Here is a 26,338-nt window from a genome sequence, read left to right as displayed (position 1 = left end):
AGATGTAGATTACTTTTCTAAAGTTAGTAAGCATCTTCCTAAAGTACACTGATTTTTTTTTCTTTAATCATTTCATAGGCAGCAGAGCCACTATTCTGTGTTTTACACAGAACACATGCCTGCATCACGGCACACCCAGAACATTGCAGGTGTAGTCCAAAACTGCTACAGTAAAACACACTCAGCTGTATCCAAAACTGCAATTTATGATGATTAAGCACTAATAAATTGTGATCCCAACAGAAAAAAATGACTTCATGGACTTTGTTAGAGAGCTAATTCCACACAGCTTTTCCACAGACAAAGGGTACGGTTTGAAACACAGACTGCAAACTCCTTTATATGTCTCTGTACTATCCCAGAATTGTACAGTTCATATACAAAGGCTTTCTAAAAAAGAAAATTAGATATCTTTGTCAAAAATAGTACTTTTCCTCAATTAAATGAAACAGATACAATATATTTTAAGTGTAGCCTTATAATGATTGGAAACTGATAAATGACTGTGAGCAAATCAGGGATAATTTCTGACATGCTTATGCTACCTTTTAAAGACTATTTACCTCTATACAACTGCATAAATTTGCTCTAAAAGTTGTAACGAAAATTAAAATGAAATCATGAACATTGAACACAACGTATGTCTTTAAATTTAAAGTTTAAAAATCTCTATATTGCTAGTACTACAGATGCCAGTACTTTCCCATTACAATCATGTTTAAATGCAGACCAAATTTAACTATACAAGTTACAACTTACTTACAACCTTTTTTTTAGCACCAGTAATATATGTATATGGAGTATATGGAGTAACTATCTCCAAATAATGATTATTTTGCAGTTTAGGAGAATACAACAATTTGAAAAAGGTTATTAAACTTTTTTATCAAGAAAGACTAATATTTTACAGATGTATGCTGTGTTACTTAAATCAGACAATTTTAGTTCGTTTTTCTTTTTTTCAGTCAAAGCCCAAGGCTTCACAGGAGCTCCAAATGCCTTTGCCTTCCAGAAACAACACACTACAGTGTTACGCCAGTGTTACATGTTACAGTGTTACATGTTCACTATGATTTGGTGATATTTTGTTTTATATACAAGTATCTTTTCACTACAATTTTTGTTATTGGTTTAAAAACATACATTTTGAAGAAATTTGTAATCAAATTCAATATATATTTAATAGATTAAATACTTCTAAAAAGTGCGGCAATATGCCATAGTGAGTTTTAACTCATAATGCAAGTGCAAGACCAAGGAATGTTTTACGCAAATAAATCATAGAGGCTTTCCTACGCTAAAGCTTAAGCAAGTGCAACATTAAACACTTTCAAGAAAGAATCACCTTTATGAATTGGATGATCCCAATATACAGAACATATTTACAGAGCTGCACTTGAAACAGGATATCTAACCTGTTGCTATACTAACAGGAAGTAGCAAGAAAATTAAGCTTCAGACTAAGTTTTTACTATTTACATTTCAGTCAACATAAAACTTTTAAAGATTGTAATATATGAGACTAATAAATAGAAATCACTGATATTAGAAAAACAGAAAATCAAACTCTGAAAACATGGCTTGGAGGATTTATTTCCAACAACAATGGATGCAATTCATCTTGAAACATTTTAATTACGCATTTCTCATATCGATTTTTCTCAACTCAACTTTAAGTTACAAATCAGAATGCATCAGAATGACTTAAAGTCATACTTGTGAGCAATTATTACCTTCATCATTTTAACATTATCTCCCATTCTGAGTGTTTTTAGCAACTATATAATGAGAAATAGAGGCATTTATTAAGTCAGAAAGTATACAGCTGCCAGATGTTACAATTACAAATAAAAATATTTAATTGCCTGTTGATGATTGTGCTTCGATCTGTTAGTACTATCTTTGATGTGTCAAGCACTTTAAAGGTAAAAAGTTAAGACAGAAAGGAATGCTTTGGTTCAGTAAACATATTTAAATATTTACCATTCATATGGGTAAAACTTATGGTGTACTAACCGTATAAATAAATGTATGGCATACATTTCAGGTCTCAAAGTGAAACAGAATCAAAACAAAAATTGCAAGACATGAAATTAATCAACTCCCCACAGGCTTATATTTTTAAAACTATGTAAAATGCTTTTGTTTTGCTCTTTTTTACTATTTAGCATAAGCATAGATCTAAGTAAAAAAGTCTTCCAAATTCAAAAATGCCTAATCTCCTTTAGTAGAAGAAATGTATGTGAAAACTGATGAATGTACACATACTAGGTTGTAAATATAAATTTTCTGTAATGCATATTCAAATTCTTCATCACATTCAACTTAAATCAGCTAGTTTGCTTTCACTAATACAAGTGCCGCGTTGACTAGAACTAGATCACAGCATCAAAAAGGCATATTTTACCTTGAATATGTAAATTAAGATAACCTGGCTAATAATACTAACAATGTGATACTGACTCCTATCTGTTCCAGCTTCAAGGATAACAAAAATTCAAATCCAAAAAAATAAGTCTGTGTTATATATGCCACAACAATCTAGAAGTTCTTCTGACTAGCCAAGGCTGTAGAGGAGATATCAGTGCTGCTGACAAAGGCTGTTAGCGTGTTTGGAAGAAGAAACTATTAGAAACTTTCAGGACAGTGTTGATCTGAATAAGCTCAAGAAATCTGTACTTTATACCAGAAATCTAATTCACACTTAATTTCTCTTTCCTTTTCCCCTAAAAGGATCATTTATGAGCTGATAACAGGAAAACTCAACGAGAAGTGGATGCCTACACTGTTTCAGTGTCCTGTTAATTCTATTCCAAAGCGTTTTGCTTGACTGATGTTAGAGCTCCAGTCAGCACAGTAAGTCAGGATATTCTTTTAATCACGCTTAACTTTAGAACTTCACAAGTAACCAGGATTCTGGCTAACTAAGCGATCACAGATGTAATAATACACAATCACATTTTTTTTTTTCCAAGAAAAGACCTCAACCATAGAGACATATAATCATCATCCCCACCACTATCCTTCCAATATTTACGTGAGGCAGTAATAGCTGTATGGAATATTTGGCTCTCATCAAAATGCAGCCAACAATTACTTTTATTACACATTCCCAACAGGCATACTCTAGCATGTCAACTAGAGCAAGGTTACATGTCCGTGAAATACAGAACATTTGTGATAGGAGAATCAAAGATTGTTAATCAAAAGAAAATATTAAACCTGTAAAGCACACGCTGCTTAGCATCTCAGTTCTCCTTTGGACGCAGCAACTATGGTTAGCTGCCCTCAGCTACTTACCTTTCCTGCACTATGATGCTACTTCAGCAACAATAGTCTCGTCACAGATTGGTCTAAGATTAATCTACTTAGAAATGAAATTTTACACACTATTCTAAACTTAGCGTAGTATGTTTATCAGCTTAACTTGTCTCCTTTTGCTTCTTATCATGTGCTACAATAACACTGATGAATATCCAGCTAAGCTCATTACTCACAGACCACACAAAAATTTAACTGATATTTTTCTGTACAAAGTTAAATTGCCTCCACATTCACTTACAAAGAAGCATATATTTGATGTAATCAACTAAACTACCATTTATCTGATTATTCTTTGACAAATACGCTCCTTCAAATACAACAAGAAAAAGGAGAGTGTCAGAGTCTCTAAAATGACGGCAGCATCAAAATGGAAATATAACATGCAGGGAACAGAAGGCCCTGGAAAAACAATTATTTGTATCCATGATTATCAATGAGTAAATTAGGAATTTCCACATTAGGATCTTTATTTACAAAGACTATGCAGGATGATTTGCTTCATAGTCAAATACCACTAGAAGGAGATAGAGAATAAATATATAAAAGAAATAGCAGCAAGTCACCTATGCCATATGTGATTCATTTAAAAGATTTAAAGGAAATCACAGAAGAATTTCTAATCGTAGTCTGACATTACCTTCTTAAAATAGTCTTAAATCTACTATTATAACATTTACTGAAGTTCCCTGAAGAAGCAATCAAGAAAAACCCAACTGAAATAGTCTACCTGTATTTGAAATGGCTTTCAACAAAGTTCCACACTAAGAGTTCTTTAAAAAAAAAAAAAAAAAAGCTGTATTTTAAGGGGAAAAATATTACAGAATATGTGCTTTAATCACACAGTCAGGAACACCAAAACACCAGGCCCAATAAATGCTCACATATAAATACAGAAATGTCACAGTTTTTTCCAGGAATTTGTTTTCCAGGAACATGATCATTATTTTGGTTTTAATTTTACATTTGATGTCTCTGTTCTTATGAATAAAGTAATAATCCAGTTGCATATTGACACTCTCTTTCTACTTTTTTTCCTAGAACGCGTACAAATGAGTTTTGAAAGCACTCGCTATTACCAAAACCAGCAGAAGTAGTCATGCTGTTGTATTAGCACAGTTATACAAATTCCCCCCTGCTAAAGACTGGAATCTCTTATAAAAGTGCCTTGTATAAAAGGTTTAAGTTAAGCAAGCAGAAATTATTTTTAACATTTTAAAAGTGGTCTCACCTGTTCTTCATATTTTGGAATCTGATTCACTGCACTCAGTGCATCACGAGTCTCCTGAAGTTGCTCTTCCAGCTGACAAATCTTTCGATCTCTTCCAAGTAACTGGTCCTGAAGAGAGGCATACTTTTGCTGCAGTTGGATTTCATTTGTTTTAACAGTTTCAAAACATGAAGTCAATTCCTTATAGAGCTATTGGGGAGGTAGTAATACAAACAGACAAAAACAGGATTAGAAGTAACATCGGTGAAAATAACCACATAAAAAAAGGAGGTGATGAGGCCACAAAGATGTTTTGATCATTCTTCATATTTGTTGCCCTCCTGCCTCCATTCAGCAAAAATGCGGTTTGCATTTGAAAATAGTAACTGTAGCACTAATATGGAACTTTAAACTGGACTTAAAGAGAAGTTTTTCCAGATAAGCACTATTTGCATTGGAATCTTATCAGTTTCAACTGTTTTTAATGGTCTTATGAAAGGAGACAGGTATCTACGAACCTAAAAAATCAATATTTATTTCTTGACTCATTTATATAAAACACAGAAAAATTTAAAAAATTAAAAAAACCTCTCACTGGGAAAATTTATATTAAAAGCAGATAACTAACTATGCTGTATAACATTTCTATCTTGTGTAAAATAGTTTCATCTTTTAAACCAAAACTTAGTATGGCTTAGATAACACATAGCATGAATTCAGTAACGCCCACTGCATCTTAAATAGTGTAAAGTTGTTGTTTAAATAAGTACTCTGCAGGATGTTTTTTGACATGAGGTATGAAACTCAAATTTATTACCAGAAATTTTTATCCCAACTGTCATTCAACTGTTCTTGCTGAAGCCAGAAAATAATACATATTCTGTATATATTCCTCTATCCCTTATAACAGATGTATTTCATACATACCAAGTATTTCTAGAACTACATGTAAATAACAATTAGCATACATGTTATGTGTTAAATAAGAAAAAAGTACAGAGAACAATAATATTTCTAAAGAAAAACAGAAGAACTTAACAATAATCCTCCATTTTTACTTTTTTCCTTTATACAAAAGCCCACACACTGGTGAAAAAAAAAGTTTTTTAAAAAGTTAAATAACAGCTCAGATTTTGAGGAAATGGTTGATTTTAAATTTTATTACACAAATATATTTTCTTCCATCTCTTATCTTTCCAATTCTTTATCCCTTTTTGACTGCACTTATTTCTCAAAATAAGCAATTTTCCATCTGACTACTTAATTTATTATGAGCTAATCCATACAAGAATGCGCTTGCTCAGCTGACAGTTCTGTTTAGAAAACTTATTTCTGCCACTAAATCCAAAAGAAACTAATTAAATATTTAAACTAGATTTTCAGAATCTATAAATAATTTCTTAGGAACAATTTCTAAGGAACAATGACATGTAAAAATGTCATTTTACTCTTGACAGAATCACTTTGCCAGCTTTACTCCATTTGCTACACATGTCTCTATCTCTCCTTCTTCCTCTCTTTCATTTGGCCTGTTTATGTGATTTAGATAGTGAACTCAATGGAAAAAGCATGAAAACTTAGGTTTGCAAGTGCTTTGCCTACCACTTTAAGGGCAAATCTGGTAACAATAAATCCCCTTCCTTTTTCCTTCCTCCTGTAGCTTCCTACTCCCAAAATCCTGTGGTTTTCCACTCTCAAAATCCAATTTGGACAAAGTGGATTATTTCTTCTCTGTCCTTAAGTATAACAGAAACGCTGTCTCTCAAGATTAAATGAATTCTAAAGCCATATATTTTGATATGTTAACCATTAATCTGAATTTTAAAGCTTTTTTTTCATTGAAATGTATGTACCTACTGAATCTTTTCTTTATTTTAAAAAGCTTTCACTACCTTTGGAAATGAAAGTTCAGAATTAGCCAATTACTTATGGAAAGCAGTATCACAGAAGCAAATAACCAGTTCATTTATCAAAAACATGCATTTTTAGATAATATCCTTTCACAAGAATGCAATATTGAGACACGGTTACTTCCAGCTATAACTACAGAAGCTCATTAGCTAGATCATACTGGTATGACAATTTGCTAGTTTTACGACTAAGAGCACTTAAGTGGTTGTAATTATAGTATTTGAAAGGTAGCATCCTAGTAAGATGAATGGAGAACATCAAAAGTATGATGCTTTTTTTCTAGCTGGCACAGATCCTTAGCAGCCACATCCCCTAATGTACCTAATGGGTATTTTTGATAGTCAGCATTTGTCAGGACAAGACAAATAGCATGTCTTTTACGTGCATAAAGTTTTCCAACCTTTCCCGCTTTGAAATCAAGAAAATAAACAGATTTCTACTATAGCCAAAACTAAAGCTACATGCAAGGAAAATTCTTAGCAATCACCTACTTTTAGACTGAGTTTTATGTAAGTTCTCTAACCTTTGATTTACTAGTTCATATGGGTGAGATTTGAAAAAAAAGGTATTTAATATCAGGATAGTTCAAAACTAAAAAGAGATAGTTTTATCTAGTCTTCAGAGATTACTGGAGCAGCTTACAAATTTCCATTTGGCTCCCTAACTTTTCATTTATGGCCACAATCGCTGTTCTGTGGATTAAATACATGCTTAATGTTTACATGGGATTTTTTTTTTCTCATTTTCTGCCAACTGCAGTCACCCTGCAGTAAGTAACAGCTTGTATTCCAGAACAGAATGAATTGCACAACATGGTCAAACAGGTCTACCATTAATAAAGCCAGAAACACATATGAGGAGAGACAAGATGTAAACTGAAAATCAGAAGACTAGACAGGAAAAAATCCCCAAAAAGACAAAAATGCAATAAATCATTTATCTCCGAACCAGCAAGTATTGCAGAAAATGTGAATGAAATCTGGAGTCTATTCTACGAGAATGGTTATACTCTATGTGAATGTCAACAGGTTAAGACATTTGCCCTAGATAAATGAAAAAAAAATGCAAGGGTTGTTTATAGGAGACAAAGGAAAATATTTAAAGTAATTCCTTATACATTTTACAAAATTTGGTAGGTAGAAAAAATTACAGCAATCAGTGACAGAAAGCTGCATTCTACAAAATTTATTGCATGGGTTGTACTTTGAAACTGCCACACCACAGACTCATACTTTCTTCAATAGGTAACATACACTAGGACAGGTAAAGATATTAAAAAACAAATGAAAAGATATTAAAAGAAAAAATAAGTATGCATTAATAGATTTAGTCTGTATGCTGTAACAGCATTACTGATCAGCCAGGAAAGACCAGAAACTTTTGACTTAGAAAAAATATTATCTCCTCATCTTTCTCAGTAACCCTAACCATTTTCTATATTGATTCAACTGATTTTTACCAGAAAACACTTTCTTTCATTTCTTTCTTTTTCTTTCTCTTTCCTTTTCTTTCTCCCTTTCTCTTTCCTTTTCTTTCTCTCTTTCTCTTTCCTTTTCTTTCTCTCTTTCTCTCTCTTTCTTTCTTCTTTTTTTCTTTCTCTTTCTCTCTTTCAGGAAGGTTAAGAAAGAAAACTTCATAGAAAATGAAGTCTTCTAATAAACTTAATCACAAATGACAGGTATGCTTGATGTCACCAAGTCAGCTAAAAACACCAGGACAAAGCTAGGATAATGGATTCCAGAATAACTGAAAGACATGATAAAACATGTGATAAAACACTTAACAGTCTAATAATATTGGGATGAGATTAAGTGCTGAGATACATTAAATAAGATTTGGGATAAATGGGATGCTAAATACATGAAGTAGTTACTGAAAATGCAGAAGACAGAATGAAGACTGAGATGGGAGAATGTGATGACAAAATTAAATCAAGCCAAAGCAAGCTGAAGAATTCCAATAAAACCTAACAAAATCAGATAAGTAACCGATGTTATCCAATGTATTATGCCTCTATTGTGTATTACCCAGAACCCAAGTGCAGCTGAAAAGAATCTGCAGAGTGAAACAGTCAGCACTAAAACCGACACTCCGATTATACACATTGAAGGGATTTATGGTAAACTAGACAGATCTTACAGATGGAACATCGATTAACAACCGGGACACATTTTCCAGTTTCTTTTACTCCAAAAGGAATTCAGTTAATGCTCTCATAGATTATTCTGTGGTATCAACCAAATACACATAGTGGAGATTGATGGGAAATTTCCTTTAAAAGTACACACTCTTGTGAGTACTTAAACACTAAGGTAGATACACCCATTAAAATGCAACAGTAGCCAATTAATATACGCAGAATATAAAATGAATATTTTCTTTTACTGATTGTTGTTACCAGTGCTCACCATTGAAAAAAACAAATATTCTGGTCTCATTCCACAGACTAGAACACATGTGCCTAAGCACATGGTAATGGTAAAAATGTTTAAAAAAAAAAAAAAAAGCTAGCCTAAATTAAGATAATTGGTAAATGGTAAAACTGTAAGGGAAGCTACTATAGCACCATCACAGAAATTCATGTTATAAGATTGTATTGCTCATGAGCACTTGAAAAGAACAAGGACAGAAACCAGCAGGGGAAGCTGAAGAGGCACTCAGTGCATTTAGTATTAAAATGGAAAAGCAGCAATAGTGTATGTTTTTTAAGAGAGTGAGCATTAAAAAAAAGGGAGGGCAACAAAGGGAGGGAACGGATATAAGTACGATCAGACAGGATGAGGTTAACTAGTAACAAGTAACAACTACTAACAAGTAACAAGTACAAGAGAAAAAAGTATTTTCCTCAAAGTTGTAGTGCTATGTAATTAAAAATATTTATAGCTGTTCTGGAACTGTTTGCAAAATGGGTTTCTTTAGCTACATAAATGATAAAAAATAACTGGAGATATAATAAAGGAAAAAAGTCATTTTGGTCCTGTTGATGCCCCTATGAAAAGTTCAACTCTAGAGCCCATTTACTTCAACGAATCACCTGCATTCCTGATTGAAAAAAAAATATTTATGTTACTATTGTAGCTTTCCAGCATCCATTCATCTTACTAGTTTTGTGCAACTACTTGTGCTGATATCCTCTAATGGTGAGGCTTGTTGTTTTTTGTTTTTTTTCTGAATAGATAAAACTGACATATTTTTCTCGTAAAGCATGTACAACAGCAACTACTTCTCTGTGAAATGCTACCAAAATTCATTTAGATCTCTGGTATAATATACTGCCAGAGAATATTCAGTAGGCTTATGAAGAATACTAGTCCCAGATAATCAAAAAAAAAATCATATTGCATATAGTTAAAAATTCTCTGTTGTGAGACCAATCTGATTAAGATGGAAAATACAGTAGTATTTAGATCTTATAACTTGAACTCAGATCAAACTAGTTTTTAAAAAATATTTCAATCTGCTTAATATCAAGATTTTTCTTCCTTTCTTCATGTTTTGATCCTTTTGCACCAAGAACTTGCCACTTGACCTAATTTCATCCACATTTCTTACATTTTAAAAAGTACTGCATCATTGTCAGAAATATTAGAAGGTCATATGCAAACATTAGTGACAAATCTAGGATTCGGGATAAACTGTTTCTTTTTTATATTATATTTTACAGTTCCAGATGTACAAAAATATTCACAGAAAGTATAGCATACATTAAAAACCTCAGGACACTATTTCTTCAAGCATGATAATGATAGTGTGTGAGTATAGTGTTTAACATTACCCTGAGAGTACCATACCTTTACAAAGGATTTCTTCATCTTTATTCCACAGGCTTGTCTGATGCCAAAGCCTACTTGCTATTGTATCACTGACTGTACTGGTATTTGGTACAGAATAAATAAGTAGAATAAATAGAATACGCTAATTAACAGGCCTCCCAACAACAGAAAAGTACATCAGAGCATGAACAATATCACATAAGCAAATTGGACTGAAAAAAAAGATGATTCACTTATTACTGACTTGATTTAGGTATATTTGACTAGACAAATATATCTCTTATCTTGTGTGAGAGAACGTATGTGTCTTTTCCTAAATTAAGGAATAAGCTGCATTATTACTACTATTTATAGACATACATGGCTGCAGTTTTACTTTGTGAATTTAATCCCATCTGCATAAAAATATAATAATCATAACTGGGGCTGCTGTAGTCCCCCATAAGACTAGGTAGAAATGGTGAAACTTAACCTTTAAAAGGCAAGGCCAGTAACTTATTATTTTGCTTATAATTTCTCACACTTGAAGGAAGGTACTCTCTCCATACAGTGACTATGAGAAGAACTGTCAAAACAACTTCAGTCACAAAATTAATCACAATATATGAAAATGTATCTGATGTTAGTCTATTTTCTAAATACTTGCCTATTTCTACAACACCTCATAATTCACTGTGCTTTCCAATCATGCCAAAAATCTAGCTATTGAGCTATGCTCAATACATCTCATACATCCATTGTATCATTTTCCACCATACCCTGACTCAGGAGCAAATTTAGTTCCAGGACACAAACCTGTTTTCCTGTTTAATGTCAAAGAATAATATTTCTATATGACTAATACAGTCTTCCATTAATAGACTTCCAATCAATACGATTAACATGATTAGGAAGGAATCTAAAGGCAACATCAGACCAAAGGGAAGTACTGCATTATGAAAACAAAGGCCCTAACTTGTAAATTTAACAAAACTATGGTAAGCTGGCTAAGGAGTTCAGAATCTCTTCTTGTCTTATTATCTCTAGTATTGATTGAAGTCTCTCCACCTTGAAATTGCCAGCGAGGACAAATCTATTGAGTCTCATTAAATCCAGCAAAGCAATGAAGTCCCCTGAGTTTCTGGGACCACTTAAACAGATACTATACATTTTAGAAAAACATTCTCTATCTTTGAGGATAAGAACTGTAGCTGCAACATCAAATAGATACCTATTTGTTTCCATAAATGGTCTCACCTAAATAATTTACTGTAGATTACAGTATCCTTAAAATTCGAATGAATAAAGAAGAAAAAGAAAGGAAAAAGCAGGAGTATGTCCATGAGTCAGAACAACTTGATAAGACAGATTATTCATCTTCGCATGTGTACCCCACCCACTGTAGTTGGACTTGGAAAAGAATCTGTGGTCCTCAACAGATTTACACATAACCCAGTGAAGGTTCATGACCTTTATCTGGTTTATCAGAAATGTAATTTATTTTATTCAGCCAACTGTTTCCTACTACACGTTAACATCAGCACAAAGAGCATTTTTTCCTAAATGGTAGGCTGTGAAGACGAACTATGTCAGCCAACCACATTGCCTAAGCTACAGCATACATTGCCTATCTGACCACTAACAAAGAGGTCATTGATCTTCCTGTAGGGGACAATATATCATGGGATGTACACACTGATAGGCTCCATGCCATCTGGAGCAATAGGAAAATATTCCTTTGTGAATATGTCTATGGAATAGCTGACACGTCCTTATCTAGCTGTTGCAGCCAGCATATTATTAATGCATGGGAGACAAACAGAGCGCACAAGTGTCTGGAATAGTTTCCCTTCCTGTTTCAAGGAAAATGCAAGCATTTGTATTATTTTATGGTTGCTGAGTTTTCCAAAGGAGTACTCTGACTTCAGCAGGACTGTACCTCGATTTGGAAACAATGCTACTTTGAAGCAGTTAAGAGTGGACATTCTAGGAGGTTTATTAATCAAAGCACAGAACAGAAGGTCCTGACATGGGGAAAGACTCCTCCCTTTGCGTAAGTTAGGTTCTCTCGTCTCAATTCGGCACACATTAAGAAGATCCATTGCATTTGACTTACAAAGCACAACTCCTTTTCTGAATATTTTTACAAAGATGAGAATGAACAGACTGTTTCCAGGTGCACTTCATATCTTGACCAAGAGAAATACTAAGAGATGGCTTCCAGTTCCACACTAGACACTTTTGTTGCAGTAAATGGGTTGTCTTCAGATGCTTTAAAATAAAAACCTTAGTCTTCCATGTTGGAAAAATACTGAATTCAGCACCTCCAAAAGGACACATTTTGGGGCCATCTGTGAATTGAAGCATTTGGCAGGCATCAAAAAAGTGTTTATACTCCAACTTTGTTCTTGTTGTGTCATTAGGTAAGCTGCCAGAGCAGGTTTTGTCTTCAGTTAGGAAAGAATAAGAAATGCTAACTAGTGTTCTGACGTGGCCATGAATCTTGGCCCAAACCTAGTTTATAGGCTTGTCAAGATAGCTACATAAAAACAGATATAACCACCTATTTTTTTCTAATATTACATAAATTATACTAGCAAAAAAGTATAGCAAGTTTTCATATAACAAGTTTAATTCTTCCCCAACTGAAGTCAGCCATACTGTCAAATCCAGGACCATACAGGTACCACACCATACGGGATAAAGTCCAATGTTTGTTTTTTGAAAAGACACTCTCAGTGCAAAGCTTGAGAAAACATTCCAAAATTGCTAGAACACATGTAAATGTTGCATCTACCTATGTCTTCTACCCTACTGTTCTTAAAAAGGAAAGAAACACATTGTCTCCATTTCTAAATACAGAGTGAAACCCTACCTTTCTTATAAGATATTGTCAAAAAGAAAAATTCTGGATAGTACATGTGACATTTCTTCTGACTATTACTACTCCTAGCATTCACCAAATACACATCTGTTCTCTCTCTCTCTATATATATGTATACACATATAAGTGAGAGAGAGAGATGTACTCACAAATTTTTGAATTAGCTATCCATCTAAAAAACTAACATAGTCAGTTTTTCAATTATTTTTGCTGCAGAAGATTTTGCATCCGGATTGAACAAAACAAAACAAAAACTTTTAAACCAGAAAGACTGTTTAAGATTTACAAAAAGAAGTGATTTATGAATGAATGTAAAAATCTAGTCAAATTTGAACTGGAGAAGAAAAACACAGAAAAAAAATTAGGCAAAGTAGTTGTTATGCTTAGCAATTTACTCTTATTTTTGTTCAAATGAAAGTAAAATTTACTTTTTAAAGGCTGATTAGTTTAACATTAATAAGTGATATGCTGCGTTGTAGTTAGGGCAAAAGAGCCCTGATACTCTACAAACCATATTTTGGTAAAAACAAGGTTCTCTGAAAGGCTAAACACTTCTGTGTGCTTTGACTATTCTGCCCATTGATATGGGGCAGATAGATACTAAAATTAACTTGAAAGAGACATACTTTCTGATATGAAATTGTTTCAGCTGTATGGGCATCTTCCTGATCTTTCAGTGCTTTTTGTGCATCTGTATTGAGAGTTTGAAGCTGCTGGATCATCTCAGCCTGCTGTGCTGTATACTCCATGTTTTGTCTGTAAAGATTCTGCAGCTCCAGTAACTCCTTCCTGTTCAAAGCAAGCAATAAAGGGAAATTAAGCAAAGAACAGCAATGCTCTCAGTTAAAAATCTGTGTTCAGATAACTTTATTGTACATAATGAATATCCTGTACATAATTATTTTTCTATTATCTGCCTTATAAGCACAAAAAGTTACATACATAGCATTTACTGCAACCCTTCGAAAAAGAAGTCTACACATCATGTTTCAAAAAAAAAGTCTTTCAACTTATGCTTGAATGCTCTGATGCTTTAAACAGTCATGGTGTTGAAGGGTTTATGGTTGGACTCGATGATCTTTTCCAACCTTAATGATTCTTGAATTCTATGATTACTCGATTGATACTTTCTAACCAGTACTCTGTGAACTTTAGCAGTTGTATACCAAAATGTAAAACATTTAAAATACAGCTCTGTAAGGTACATTTAATCTTTGTTTCTAAAATTGAAATAACACAATAAAGATAAAAGTTTTATTTAGATTGTGTAATACGTGCAACGTTATGTGATGATTCTATGAACATGATTCTATGTCCTGAAATGGACCTGGTATTTGGATACTTCTGATTGAATATCCTTTAATAATTTATCTGAGAGTATAACATACCTCAATAACTACAAAGCAGGTGAAGAGACTTTGGAGTGTATTACATAACATGATATAGTAAAATAAGATTTAGAAACCCTACAACTTAAAACTGTGCTGTAATGAAATCTGAGGATGGATCTATAATAATCAAGCTGCTTGAAAATCTTTGTATCTGATAAATATTAGAAATTAAGGCAGAAATTAAAGATCATTAACTCTTAGTCAATTAAACAATTATTAAAAGCCTCAAAAATTCTGTATTTCACTTCAGTTGACTTTATTAGTCTCTTTTCTATCATAGAATCATAGAATGCTTAGGGTTGGAAGGGACCTCTAGAGATCATCTAGTCCAACCCCCTGCACACGCAGGGTCACCTAGAGCACGTGGCACAGGACTGCATCCAAGCGGGTTTTGAAGATCTCCAGAGAAGGAGACTCCACAACCTCTCTGGGCAGCCTGTTCCAGTGCTCTGTCACCCTCACTGTTAAGAATTTTTTCTTTAAGTTCCTGTGAAACTTTTGGTGTTTCAGTTTGCGACCATTACCTCTATGCACAAGCACATTTGAAGTAAGTGTTAAGCAGAGACAGTGAACTTTTCATTTACTCATTTACTCGTTAACCACCTGCAATCACAGAACTGCCAAGTGACTGAGGTTGGAAAGGTCCTCTGCAGATTTCCTGGACATCACCTAGCCCAGCCCCTCTGCACAAGAAGGGTCACCATGCACCTTGCATGGGATTGTATCCAGGTGGGTTTTGAGTATCTCCAAGAAGGGGACCCTACAATATCTCCTGTGAACTTCCTCCAATGCTCTGTCATCCTCACAATGAATCATTTTTTCCTCAAATTCAGGCAGAATTGAATTGTGAACAGAGTGTCCTATCGCTGGCAACCACTGAAAAGAGTCTGGCCTCATCTTTTTGATACCCTCCCTTAAGATATTTGTTTACCCTAATATCATCTCAGACTTCTCTTCTCTAGGCTAAGCAGTCTTTCAGCCATTCCTCATGAGGAAGATGGTCAAATCCTCTACTCATCTTTGCAACCTTATGCTGGACTCTCTCCAGTAGTTTCATGTTTCCCTTAGGTAGCTGAGGATACCACTGGTCTTCTTGGTCCCAAGGGCACACTGCTCTCAGGGACAGTTTGCTGTCCACTAGGACCCCCAGGTCCTTCTCTGCAAAGCTGCTCACCAGCAAATCAACCTCCAGTCTGAACTAGTTAACTGGTATGGGGTTATTCCTCCCTAAATGCACAACCCTGCACTTGCCTTTGCTGTACTTCACAAGGTTTCTTCCTGCCCATCAATCCATCCTGTTCAAGTCTCTATAAACAGCATAGCCACTTGGTGAATCCATGCTGACTACTACTGATCACCAGGATGAGTTGTTCCACCTTTCCAGGGACGGAGGTGAGGCTGAACAGGATCTTCCAAAGGGTCCTGTGGTCATAGAAACCAAAGCCCTGTTGCCAACACCAGCAGCTCAGCCAGTTGTTAACCTTTAAAATCCATCTACTTCTCCTGACATCTTTCCACATCACTGGCAGGATTAAGGAGAAAAAAACCCTAGGCTGCTAGACCACCACCCCCATAGCTGTGAAATTCATTTCTGATGGCCTCCAGTTTTTCATTGGTGCCCTCATGGAAGAGCAGAAGAGGGTAACAGTCAGATGTGTGCACAAGTCTTGGCAGCCTTTGTATTGACATCTTAAATTTGAGCTCCTGGCAGTCAACAAACCTCACTAGACAAGTCAGCTAGATGCCTTCTACCCTTGCAGCAGGGCAGCACCACCAGCAATCACTCTCTTCAGTGTGCTGAATGCTTGTGCGTCAGGATTAGTAGGAAGCCCAACAGTGCAGTGTTGTGTCTATTATATACCACCAGATCAGGAAGACCAAGAGTTGAGGTCCGCTTTAGATGACTAGAAGCAGCCTGATGTTTGCAGGTCCTGATCCTCAGGGCCAACTTCAGTTGCCTGTTAACTGCTCGAAACAGTAGGGCACAAGCAATGCAGGAGCAGGTAATCAAGGAACTGAAAAGGAGAGGTGTTCTGTTGGAGGAAGCACTGGTCAGGGATGTGAAGGCTGGGGAACACCTTGGCTGCTGTGACCATGAGATGACAGCCTTAAATATGCAGCACTACTTTTCCAGATTGAGCATAAGAAAAAGATATGTAAAATCTTATGTAAAGCTTACATTGCTTCAAAGGTATTTTAAACCTTTACCAAAGACCTAAATAAATTCCTTCTGGCTGATAAGGCTTGACTAATTAAAATATTAAAATTAGACTTGAAATTCATAAGTCTAGGACACTTAGCTTCTCTATTTTTTTTCCTGTTACTATTGGGACTTTTTGACTCTCAGACCCAATGATAAGTATAGAAGTGTGAATTTTGATGCCTATTGCTTCTTATATAATTATAATAATCTAATAAGAACCAAAACATGAGAGACGGTCTGCATAACTTCTTACTCACCAGTAGATATCCAGAAGTTTTATACTTTTCAAAACAGAAGGGGATGAAAATACATTGTTTCACGAAAACCATCTCTAACACGAGGTAACACTTTCTCAGTGCGGTGGCTGAGAAGATTTGGAATTACAGCTAAAGAAAGCACGAAATACTTGCCTTGCTCTCGTCATATCATAATCCTTTTGGGAGAGTTCTTCCTGCTTCACAGCTAGCTGAGATGACAACTTACTGCATTTACTGTGCAACTCTCTCATTTGTTCTCTTGTCTCTGTTAAATCGTTTTCTAAATTCTGCAAATAAATAAAATTTAAAGTATAGTGAAGGTAATGTAAAAGAAAGAGCTAAAAACCTTTTGTGTGTGCCATGTATTTATGTATGTAAACATGTACTTGCATCACCCTTATATTTATTGCTAAGTAAATGTACATGTATCTTTGTACTCACATGTGCACTTCTATAGGAGTATGAAATGAATACTAAATTTCATACAAACTCTATGTTTGATTTTGCATAGATATTTATTCCTTGCTGTAAAATTGTTCTTTATTTGTTGCATGTCAAAGGACAATCGTCAATCAAACATTTGCAAAGCAATAGTAAGCTACATGACTATTGATTAAATCTTTCCTTTGTAGAATTCAAACAGAAGAAATCCAATCCTAACAAAACAACAACTATATTGTTGCTGTTTTCAAATTATTCTACAATTGCGCAGATTTCATACATGGAATTAAAATTATGCCTAAGGACTCATTTTTGAGACTGCTTGTTGAATGGCATAAATGAAAGCATCTGTTTCTGCACTTGCAATTCAGGAAAAGAAATGGCACACAAGAAAAAACATTCTGTGAATGATCATTTTTAAAAATGTAAACAAGAAACAGTCTACCTTTTACAGTAAGTCTTTGTGTAAAAGTTAGTGAGCAAAGTGTGAAAGTATTTCTGGGGAATACGCTGTCGAGACAGCTTGCCCAGGCAAGGTTTAGATGTTTCTATATAGCCACCTTATCAAGGTTCTTTGGGGGTTTAGCAGACTAGAGCAGTAGCACTTCAGTCCTCAGCTTTGCACATAAGCAACAGCAGGTTTTGAAGGCAAGAACAGAAACAGAACAAATATAAGCTCTAGAGCAGAGTTTCAGAAGTTGCTAGTTCCTACTCCTGGACCTACACTGGTATCATTACACATGGACAAAATCTCTTGCTCTACCTGAGCCAAACATTCCAGGATGGCGCAGCAGACTGAAATGACTAAATCTTGATAGGACAGCACCTCATTTGTCGCCAGTAGGACAGTAGTTTCTCCTTGTTTTGACCAGAGACTTGGTAAAAGAAATATCAACATGCATATTTTTCCCTTTCAGCATAGATGCCTCAAATATTGAGCATATTAAAACATTTTTAGTGCGAAATGAAGTTGTCTTTAACCAATTTCCCTAAAACTTGATTAGGAAGAGCACATGGTTCTCAATTTCACATTCTTCAGGTTGTCTCCTGCAGGGCTGCACAACTTTATAATACAGAAATAGTCTATATGAACTAGAGGAACTTCTTAATCGTTGTTATACTAACACGCAGCTCTGATTCTGTCTGGCTGAAGGAAGAAGCACACACAGGCACACATGCACACACATGTATACTGCTAACTAGCATAAGGTAAAAGAGAAAGATTGACCCACATTGTCCTTGGAAAGTGGGGAATGTGCAGCAAACTAGCTTTTCATACAGCTTCACAGCAAAACTGGATTTCCCTGGTTTGAAGGAAAAGTCCTGGAACGGGCTGCCCAGAGAGGCTGTGGAGTCTCCTCTGGAGATCTTCCAAACCCCCCTGGATGCCACCCTGTGCCACGTGCTCTGGGTGTCCCTGCTGGAGCAGAGAGTTGGACTAGATGATCTCTAGAGGCCCCTTCCAACCACAACCATCCTGTGAAAGGTAAATAATAAGTTGTTTTTAAAATAACTTATGTTATATATATCTGGATGCATAAGAAGCATACTAAGAACAAATTGTTTTTCATCACACCCTGTTAATACTTGCAATGCACATTTTGTGAAACAGCAGAATTCATGAATGAAGTAAAACTATTTGTTTCATGTCATGATAATCCTCAGTTTATATACTCGGTGAACCTGACTGATGAGTCATCATTTGATCTTGAAGGCTGAGTAGCAAAAATTACTTCTACTCAGACAATAAATAATTCAGAATGGCAGGAGACAGATCATTCTATTGACAGAAAAAGGTTGAAGTGCCATCACGTATTATGTTGGTGTAATAAAGTATTGTAATATGTGAGATTATTTCCCACTTACAACTTTTAACTTAATAAAAATTATAAGAGTTTAATTTTTTCCTGAATAAATTGTTTGTTTCTCTCTCAACAAGCTAAAAAATAGTATTTTTCATGGAACATATTCTTACCAATGATGATGTTAACAAAGCTTAAGCTTCCAACATACAATGCAGAGTAAGGTACAAAGATCAGAAGACAAATGGCTTTGTCATTAGTACAGTTGTATATAAAGTCACATGGGGGCAGAAGTTAAAACCAAAAGAAAAAAAAAATCATCCAGTGACTGTGACTCACCCTAGATCTGGAACATGTAATTTCAGGTTTTAGTTTCATCTAACTAAATGAATTTAAGTCGATAACGGTTGACTGGCCAGGAAATTTCCTGAAAGCACTACTGAACGGGTGAGAAACACGGGCAAAAAAAGGTGCATGGACTGATGGGTTACGCAAATAACTTGTACAGTGAAATATCATATATTCATTAGAATTTATCCATCATTCAATCTTCTAAGATTACAAAATATAAACTTTTACCCTCAAACTATGAGTAACTTCCTTTTTTAAAATTGTATGGAATTTATGTTGCTTTTTATAGACAGTTTAGAGCTGTCTATACTTGATCTTTATAACTTGATCTTTTAAAATAATCTGAAATATATTAAAGCAAATTAAGTACTACGTAAGATACACTAGGTTGAAATTTCTAAAAATTTGGCTATATATTTGGAGGGAAAGGAATGGATATGAAACAGAATAACAAAAGATAACATGCATATTTTGATATGCATGTTAAATGATAACAATATCATTTAACATCATTAAATGATATGTTTCTTTAAAACAGTACTGAAAGCAAATAATGCAAAAGAAGTCTACTTTTAGCATACTTGCACTATTTTATTTCCATCTGTGAAAACTGGTCACCCTAATTAAAATTAAGTGAAAAGCAGAGTAATAATTGAGGATAATAAAAACAGGAATATTTTAATCACTTCAAGTTCCAAAAATAAAAAGTCAGGAAATTAAGAAGTGAGGTGAATTTCAAAGCACAACAAACATGAAAAGTAAAACACATTGACAAGGCAGCACAGTTCCATGTAGCAGTATCGTGTATCTGTGTTTTCAAAACTGTTAGAGACACACTTTTAAACACTGTAATTTCATTTTCCTTTTCATCTTGTTATGTATCATTACTGAGTTAAAATAATTTTTTTTAAGTTCTTGCATGCCAGTATTCAGTATGCACTTTATTTCTCTGTGCAACTAGAAATCCAGGCTCTTGAGAGAGAGAGGGAGAGGTTTCTTAAACTGTTGTTTTAACAGAGAATAGCCTGTATGTTTCTTTAGGAATGTTATTTTCAGACATTAATTACTTTTAAGAAGTCCACTATCAACTAGGAAACAAGCAAATGTATTTCACCGTCTTTCATAATTAACAATGTAATGAATTAACAGTAAGGTATTCCATCTTTGATAATACTGAATACACACCTTAGGTAAACCCCCTCTTCACTCGCAACAGCACCAAGCTTGCATCAGCTTACATCCTAGCTCACTCCTAACTATCAAGACATATTCATGCATATGGTGGCAGATTATGAGTTCTTCAGCTCACACTAAGTGACACCCTGAGAAGCCTGGGAAGGGCAAGACCTACTTGAAGGCTGAAAGCGAAGAATACAGAAGCCCAGTGCTAGGCATATTTACGCACTGTATCCGATTTTATGAAGGCAAACCGTAAGAGAAAAGGGCCACTTATTCTAGCCATAGTGAGCTCTCTTCCTGACAAAACAAATCCTTAATACTTCCTAAATATTCATAAAAAGGGCAACCTAACCATAATAGTGTTTCATTCTGTTTTGAAACAAGTTGAATTTTATAATTCACTTTGGGTTCTAGTAGGCCTGGAAACAACTGCACCGGTGACACTTTTACACTGAAAACTGTTTTTAATCTTGACAAAATAAGCTAGTAGCATTTAGTTTATGGAAGGCCATTTGTTCAAAAGGAAACAGGCTGTCCAGAGAGGTTGTGGAGTCTCCTTCTCTGGAGATCTTCCAAACCCACCTGGATGCCACCCTGTGCCACGTGCTCTGGGTGTCCCTGCTGGAGCAGGGGGGTTGGACTAGATGATCTCTAAAGGTCCCTTCCAACCTCAACCATTATGTGAGTTTGTGAAACCTTGGAGAAACTATGATATATAGCCTGATGTCCTTGAGCATTTAAAACATTTTTTTTTAAATAATGTTAACATAGTTTACACTGATCATGTTTGATTCTATTTTTCTAGGGATATAGAAGACTGGTTCGAACAATTTCTGTATCCATCATCTATAAAACTGTTCAATAGCTTTTGTTATGGAAAACAGTGTATTAAAAAAAAAATCCTAATAACTTGAGGCTGAAAGAAAAAAATGGCTTTCAGAAGGGGATGGAATTTCTAAACCTTTACAGAACACTTTTATAAAATGCTATCACCATTTTAACAATCACTTAAGAACACTTAAGAACAACACCACAAAGCAATGATTCCATCATTAAATTTACTCATAATTTGTTATTTTTAAAAAAAGCATTTAAACTACATGTTACACTGGTCCATAACAGATAATCTGCAGCACAATATACTGTAGTGTAATATGTTTGTATTCAGTCTCTGAGGATAAGGATTCTACTGTCTATGTTGTTTGTAAGTATCCTTTTAAAAGTCATCTGGCATCCTATATTGATTCTGGAGCACGTCTAGTAACAGAAGTGGGTGAGCCAGAAAGAGAGAGATGAACTCAAAATTTAAGCAAATGTCGGCCAGCGGTGTACACATAAAAATAGCACTGACCTGCGGAACTAACAGATTTCTGTGTATTTTTATGAATGCTTACTTACCAAATATGGATCAAAAATAATGAGAAAAAAAAATATACTCCTGCTCCCTAGAGATCAAATACAACAGTTATATCATACAGATATTATTTAGTAATACGCTTTTGAAACCTTAAGACAGTCTTGGGAGAGAACCCACTTTGGCTGGTGTGAGGCCTCCTGTCTAACGGGAAGGGATGACAAGGCGCCCAGGCGCAGCCACCCCTCCCCAGCAGCAGGCGCCAGCTCCAGCTCGGGCTTCTGCCTCATGATCCTGCAGACCCGAGTGGCTGGCAGGGTCTCAGGAGGTCCCTGCACAACACCCTGCAAGACCCAGGCAAGGGCAGCTGCGGGTCTCCGGCCTCGTGGAGCCAGGCAGGTCCAAGGCCAGACCAGCAGCACCTCTCCATGCTGACCTGCCCTCGGCGCCAGCGAGCAGCTCCGGACCCAAAGCTTCTGCTGCCCGCAGGTGAAGTTCAGCCTAATAACGGCAACGCTCAGGAACTAACTGTTTCGGCAGTTAACAAACATATCTGCACCTGAATATATTTAGTATTTAAATACGCCCACCCACCTATGAAGATGTGACATCCTAACTGCGGTACAGGAATATCTTTTGAGAGTGTCTGGCACCTTGCAGGGAGTTGAGATGTATGAGACACACTACCCCCCCACACCTTGTCCATAAAACATTTTAGCACAAAAGGTCATAAGGTTTATCAGGTCTGACTGACCCTAACTGAATGTCCTCAGTTGCCTTTTCCTTCATGAGACCAGAAAAATGTTTTTGAAAAGTACTTTCTCCATGGTTTTCCCAAGATCTGGAGTGAGTATGACCAGCCATTGATTCCTGGGTCAGCCCTCTGACCTTCTTTAGAGATGGGTTCAACATTTGCTTTTATCTAGTCACCAGAATGCTCCCCCAGTCACTATAACATTTCATAGATGATAGACAGCAGCCCCAAAGTGACACAACCAGCTTTTGAGCACCATTAGATCCTTATTTGTTCCAACTGGCCTGAACATGTTCTCCCAGGCAAGCCCCAGCTCATACACTGCTGGTACGACCCCTCCACCAATCCAGCCTCTAGGAACAAAGGCTTGAAGGGCCTTCCTGGGGAAGGCTGAGGCAAAGACATGAACTACCTCAGCCTTACCTATGCCCTTCAATCACTGTTCTCTTGATCATTGAGACTATACTTTGGTTGGAGATGCTCTCAAAGACCTGCCAGCTGATTGGAGCTCTTCTACCATTCAGAGCTACATCACAAGGACTTTCACTTATCAGTTGCCTGAGTAAAGTCAGATCTCCTGTCTTAAAACCTGTCTCCTTCCTACACTAGTCTCCTTCCTCAGCTCATCTCATCTCAGCAAAGCTGCCATTGATTATCAGGTCCCCAACCTGTTCTTCCTTGCTTGTGAACAGTAGATCCTGCTGCATGTCACTCCTAGTTGGCTCTGACAGTACACATCTCAAGAAGTCACCCTGACACAATCCAGATATCTCCTGTTCCCACTCTGAAGCATTGACACTGCTCTTGTCACCTCTATAATAATGGCTGTGGAACACATTTCTTCAACGACCACACCTCATCAGGCATGAAGAGTGATGCATTAAAAATTATTCTGACCATTTTCACTGACGGTGTGGATAATAGTAATGTTCAATAATTCATCACATATTACAAACAATGCATTTGACAGCTTGAAAATTAAATCAGTCTAGTACACACTAGTGGATTTCCCCTGCTCCCTTCTCAGCCCCCTCAAGAATCAAAAAAGCACACAGTGTCCTGGAAATACTACAATCTTTTCATCATAACCACTCTAAGAATCTTGATTTGCCGTAACATTACCTCCCTTGTTAAAAGACTTGAATCAAACTCTTCACAGAGGCTTTACATCAATACAGCAATCAGAAGTGTCACCAAAACCAGTAATTTGAAAGTGGGAGCCAAACATGTCTCTGTGCAAGACGCTGAATAGATAGTTATTATGCTGAATACACCAGAAGGTCATGTAATTTGATATTACAAGGAAAATAGCTTAGTGAGTAAGTGTTCATTAGCCAAGCTGGTGGGGAGGAACACTATATAAACACATAAGCAGCCATTAAACACGGATACCATATCTACGGCTTATTTCTCTTATGGATATTAAAAAAGAATATTCCAAAGCAAATTTGATGGAGTAACCCATTTAAATAAAAAACGTAATATTCTTCAGCATTTCTGCAGAAGAAAATATAATTTCAGTTTTAATTTTACCATAAAATGTAAAAATAATATTTTAATATATTATATTCATTAATAAGACCTCTCAGAGTGGACCCCTCTGGAGGCTAAGATAACTGTAGTCTTGAATAAATTGTAAAGTTTTAAACTTCCTTCCAAAACAACAAATACCAAGTCTACCGCAATCAAATTATAGTTAAGTAAATTACACATTGAGAAAAAAAAATCCTGAATGATAATACTTTTATGTTTTTATTATATAATATATATGTATTTTATCTTAAAATGCAGTATCTGTTATTTTTTAATGATTACATTTTAAGATCACTATTTGAAGTCAGATTCCTGCTTTGCAACATCAATTTTTAAAAAGCTGTGGGTCTTAAGTGAAGGAATGTAAATGAATGTCAGTCCCCACTGGTAGATTTGAATATATAACTTGTTGTTTAAAGAAAATAACTCGTAGTGTAAATGTCCAGAGAAGTTGGTTCTGAAATAACATACAGGAGTCCATTCCATTTCGTACCTTTATTTTGGTATCAGTGCCAGATATTTCTATTTTCCACTGTGCCTCCTGCTTCCTCAGTTTCTCCAGGTCATTTAGCAGGTCAGCACAGCGTGTATTTAATCCCTTATTTTCCTCCTCCAGGTTTTTTATAACCAGCCTGTTTTGCTCTTCCTTCTTCTGTGCACACTCCTCGGTGTCCTGTAGAACAGTACCACAAGGGCCGATAAACAAAAAAAAAGTGAGAACTAATCAGCAAATATAAACTGTGCAGTTTTATCCTCACAGCAGCTTCTTCTATATTTGATGGCCAAGGTCACCTGTGTACTTTTATTGGCCTCTTTCATGCAGGTGGAAGGGTCATATTTTTTAGCTGGATGACAGCTTTGATGAGTACACATTTGCAAAGAGCCCATTAATTGATCAAGCTGCCTTTGATGCTGTCCCCAGCTATTTTTGAGACCCACACAGACATATCCTCCCAGACCTCGGCTTTATCAATTAATAATGCCAGTCCCATCAGAATCTAATTACAAGAAGCCACATCTTCACACTCCTACTTTCTTTGCTCCATTTCCATCATTAACTATTTATCTGAAAGTTATAAAGCTTGGATTCTTGGCTTTAAAGCATCTTCCTCAGAGTTGGAGTGTGAAAAAACTGTGAGGTATAGCAAGGCCTAAGGCAATTTTTTCTCCAAGCTTGTCACTTTCTGTGCCACAAAGGCTGACATTGCTTAAAGAACTACTTCAAAGCTACAGTCTTATAAAACTATGTACAAGTCAATATACCTTAAGTTCTTGGCTTTTATCTTTAAATTTCTGGTTCAAGTTACTGCATTCATTCTTCAAATGGACATTTTCCTCATCTAAAAAAATATTTCTCTGTTTTAAGTTGTTTATCTCCTGCTGGTGTCCCAGGAGTCTCTATTAAAAAAACATATATATTAATAGACAAAAAGAATTGTAAAAGAATATGCATATACTCATATCATTTTAGAAACAAATCCTGTGTCATGTAACAATCTACCAAATGCGGTTTTATAGGATTTTTTTTAAAATTCACTATTGCATGAAACTTACTTGAAAATGAATCATTATATAACACAGGGATGAAAACAGGAAGAGAATCTTACTGCCACCAGACAAAGAAGCCCTTAACTACAAACTTAGTCAAGCTCAGAGAAGTTCAGTCATCTGCAAAAATTGTATTTGTTGTGAGGATTAAGAATGTTTATTTTTCTTCCTCCCACTTTTAACATTTCAGAAATCCAGTCAAAAATAAGATTTGAACACTCTCCAAATTTAATGAAAGCAATTAGAAACAAGTATGAAGTGACACAACAAGGAAGATTATGATACAAAACAGTTGTATGAAAGGCATTGAGTCTAAATTAATTTGCTGCTTAAGGCAAGTAAATCAACACTGTAAGAACACAGACAACAGTTCACTGTACTGTACATACTGAAATCTAACAGCCATTAGTAAAACAAATCCAACTTTCTATGCTACCACTGCACTCT

At 35.5% G+C, this 26,338-nt stretch overlaps 1 protein-coding gene across 1 annotated transcript in view; it reads right to left on the bottom strand.

Moving 5' to 3' along the window:
- CNTLN (centlein) overlaps positions 1-26,338 on the bottom strand; it is a 175,239-nt gene that overhangs the window by 107,052 nt on the left and 41,849 nt on the right. The window contains exons 4-8 of the mRNA XM_088532025.1: positions 25,607-25,741; positions 24,837-25,016; positions 17,079-17,216; positions 13,705-13,863; positions 4,553-4,741 (exon numbers count right to left, since the gene is read on the bottom strand). Of these exons, the coding sequence (XP_088388151.1) occupies positions 4,553-4,741; positions 13,705-13,863; positions 17,079-17,216; positions 24,837-25,016; positions 25,607-25,741 (801 nt within the window). The remainder of the gene's footprint in view (positions 1-4,552; positions 4,742-13,704; positions 13,864-17,078; positions 17,217-24,836; positions 25,017-25,606; positions 25,742-26,338) is intronic.

Source organism: Tinamus guttatus, unplaced genomic scaffold (genome assembly GCF_059628265.1).
Source record: "Tinamus guttatus ecotype Peru unplaced genomic scaffold, ASM5962826v1 Tinamus_guttatus_pri_ptg000450l, whole genome shotgun sequence".
Classification (NCBI taxonomy): Eukaryota; Metazoa; Chordata; class Aves; order Tinamiformes; family Tinamidae; genus Tinamus; species Tinamus guttatus.
The sequence above is the reverse complement of the archived record's forward strand: the minus strand, read 5'-3'. Positions and strand labels throughout refer to the sequence as shown.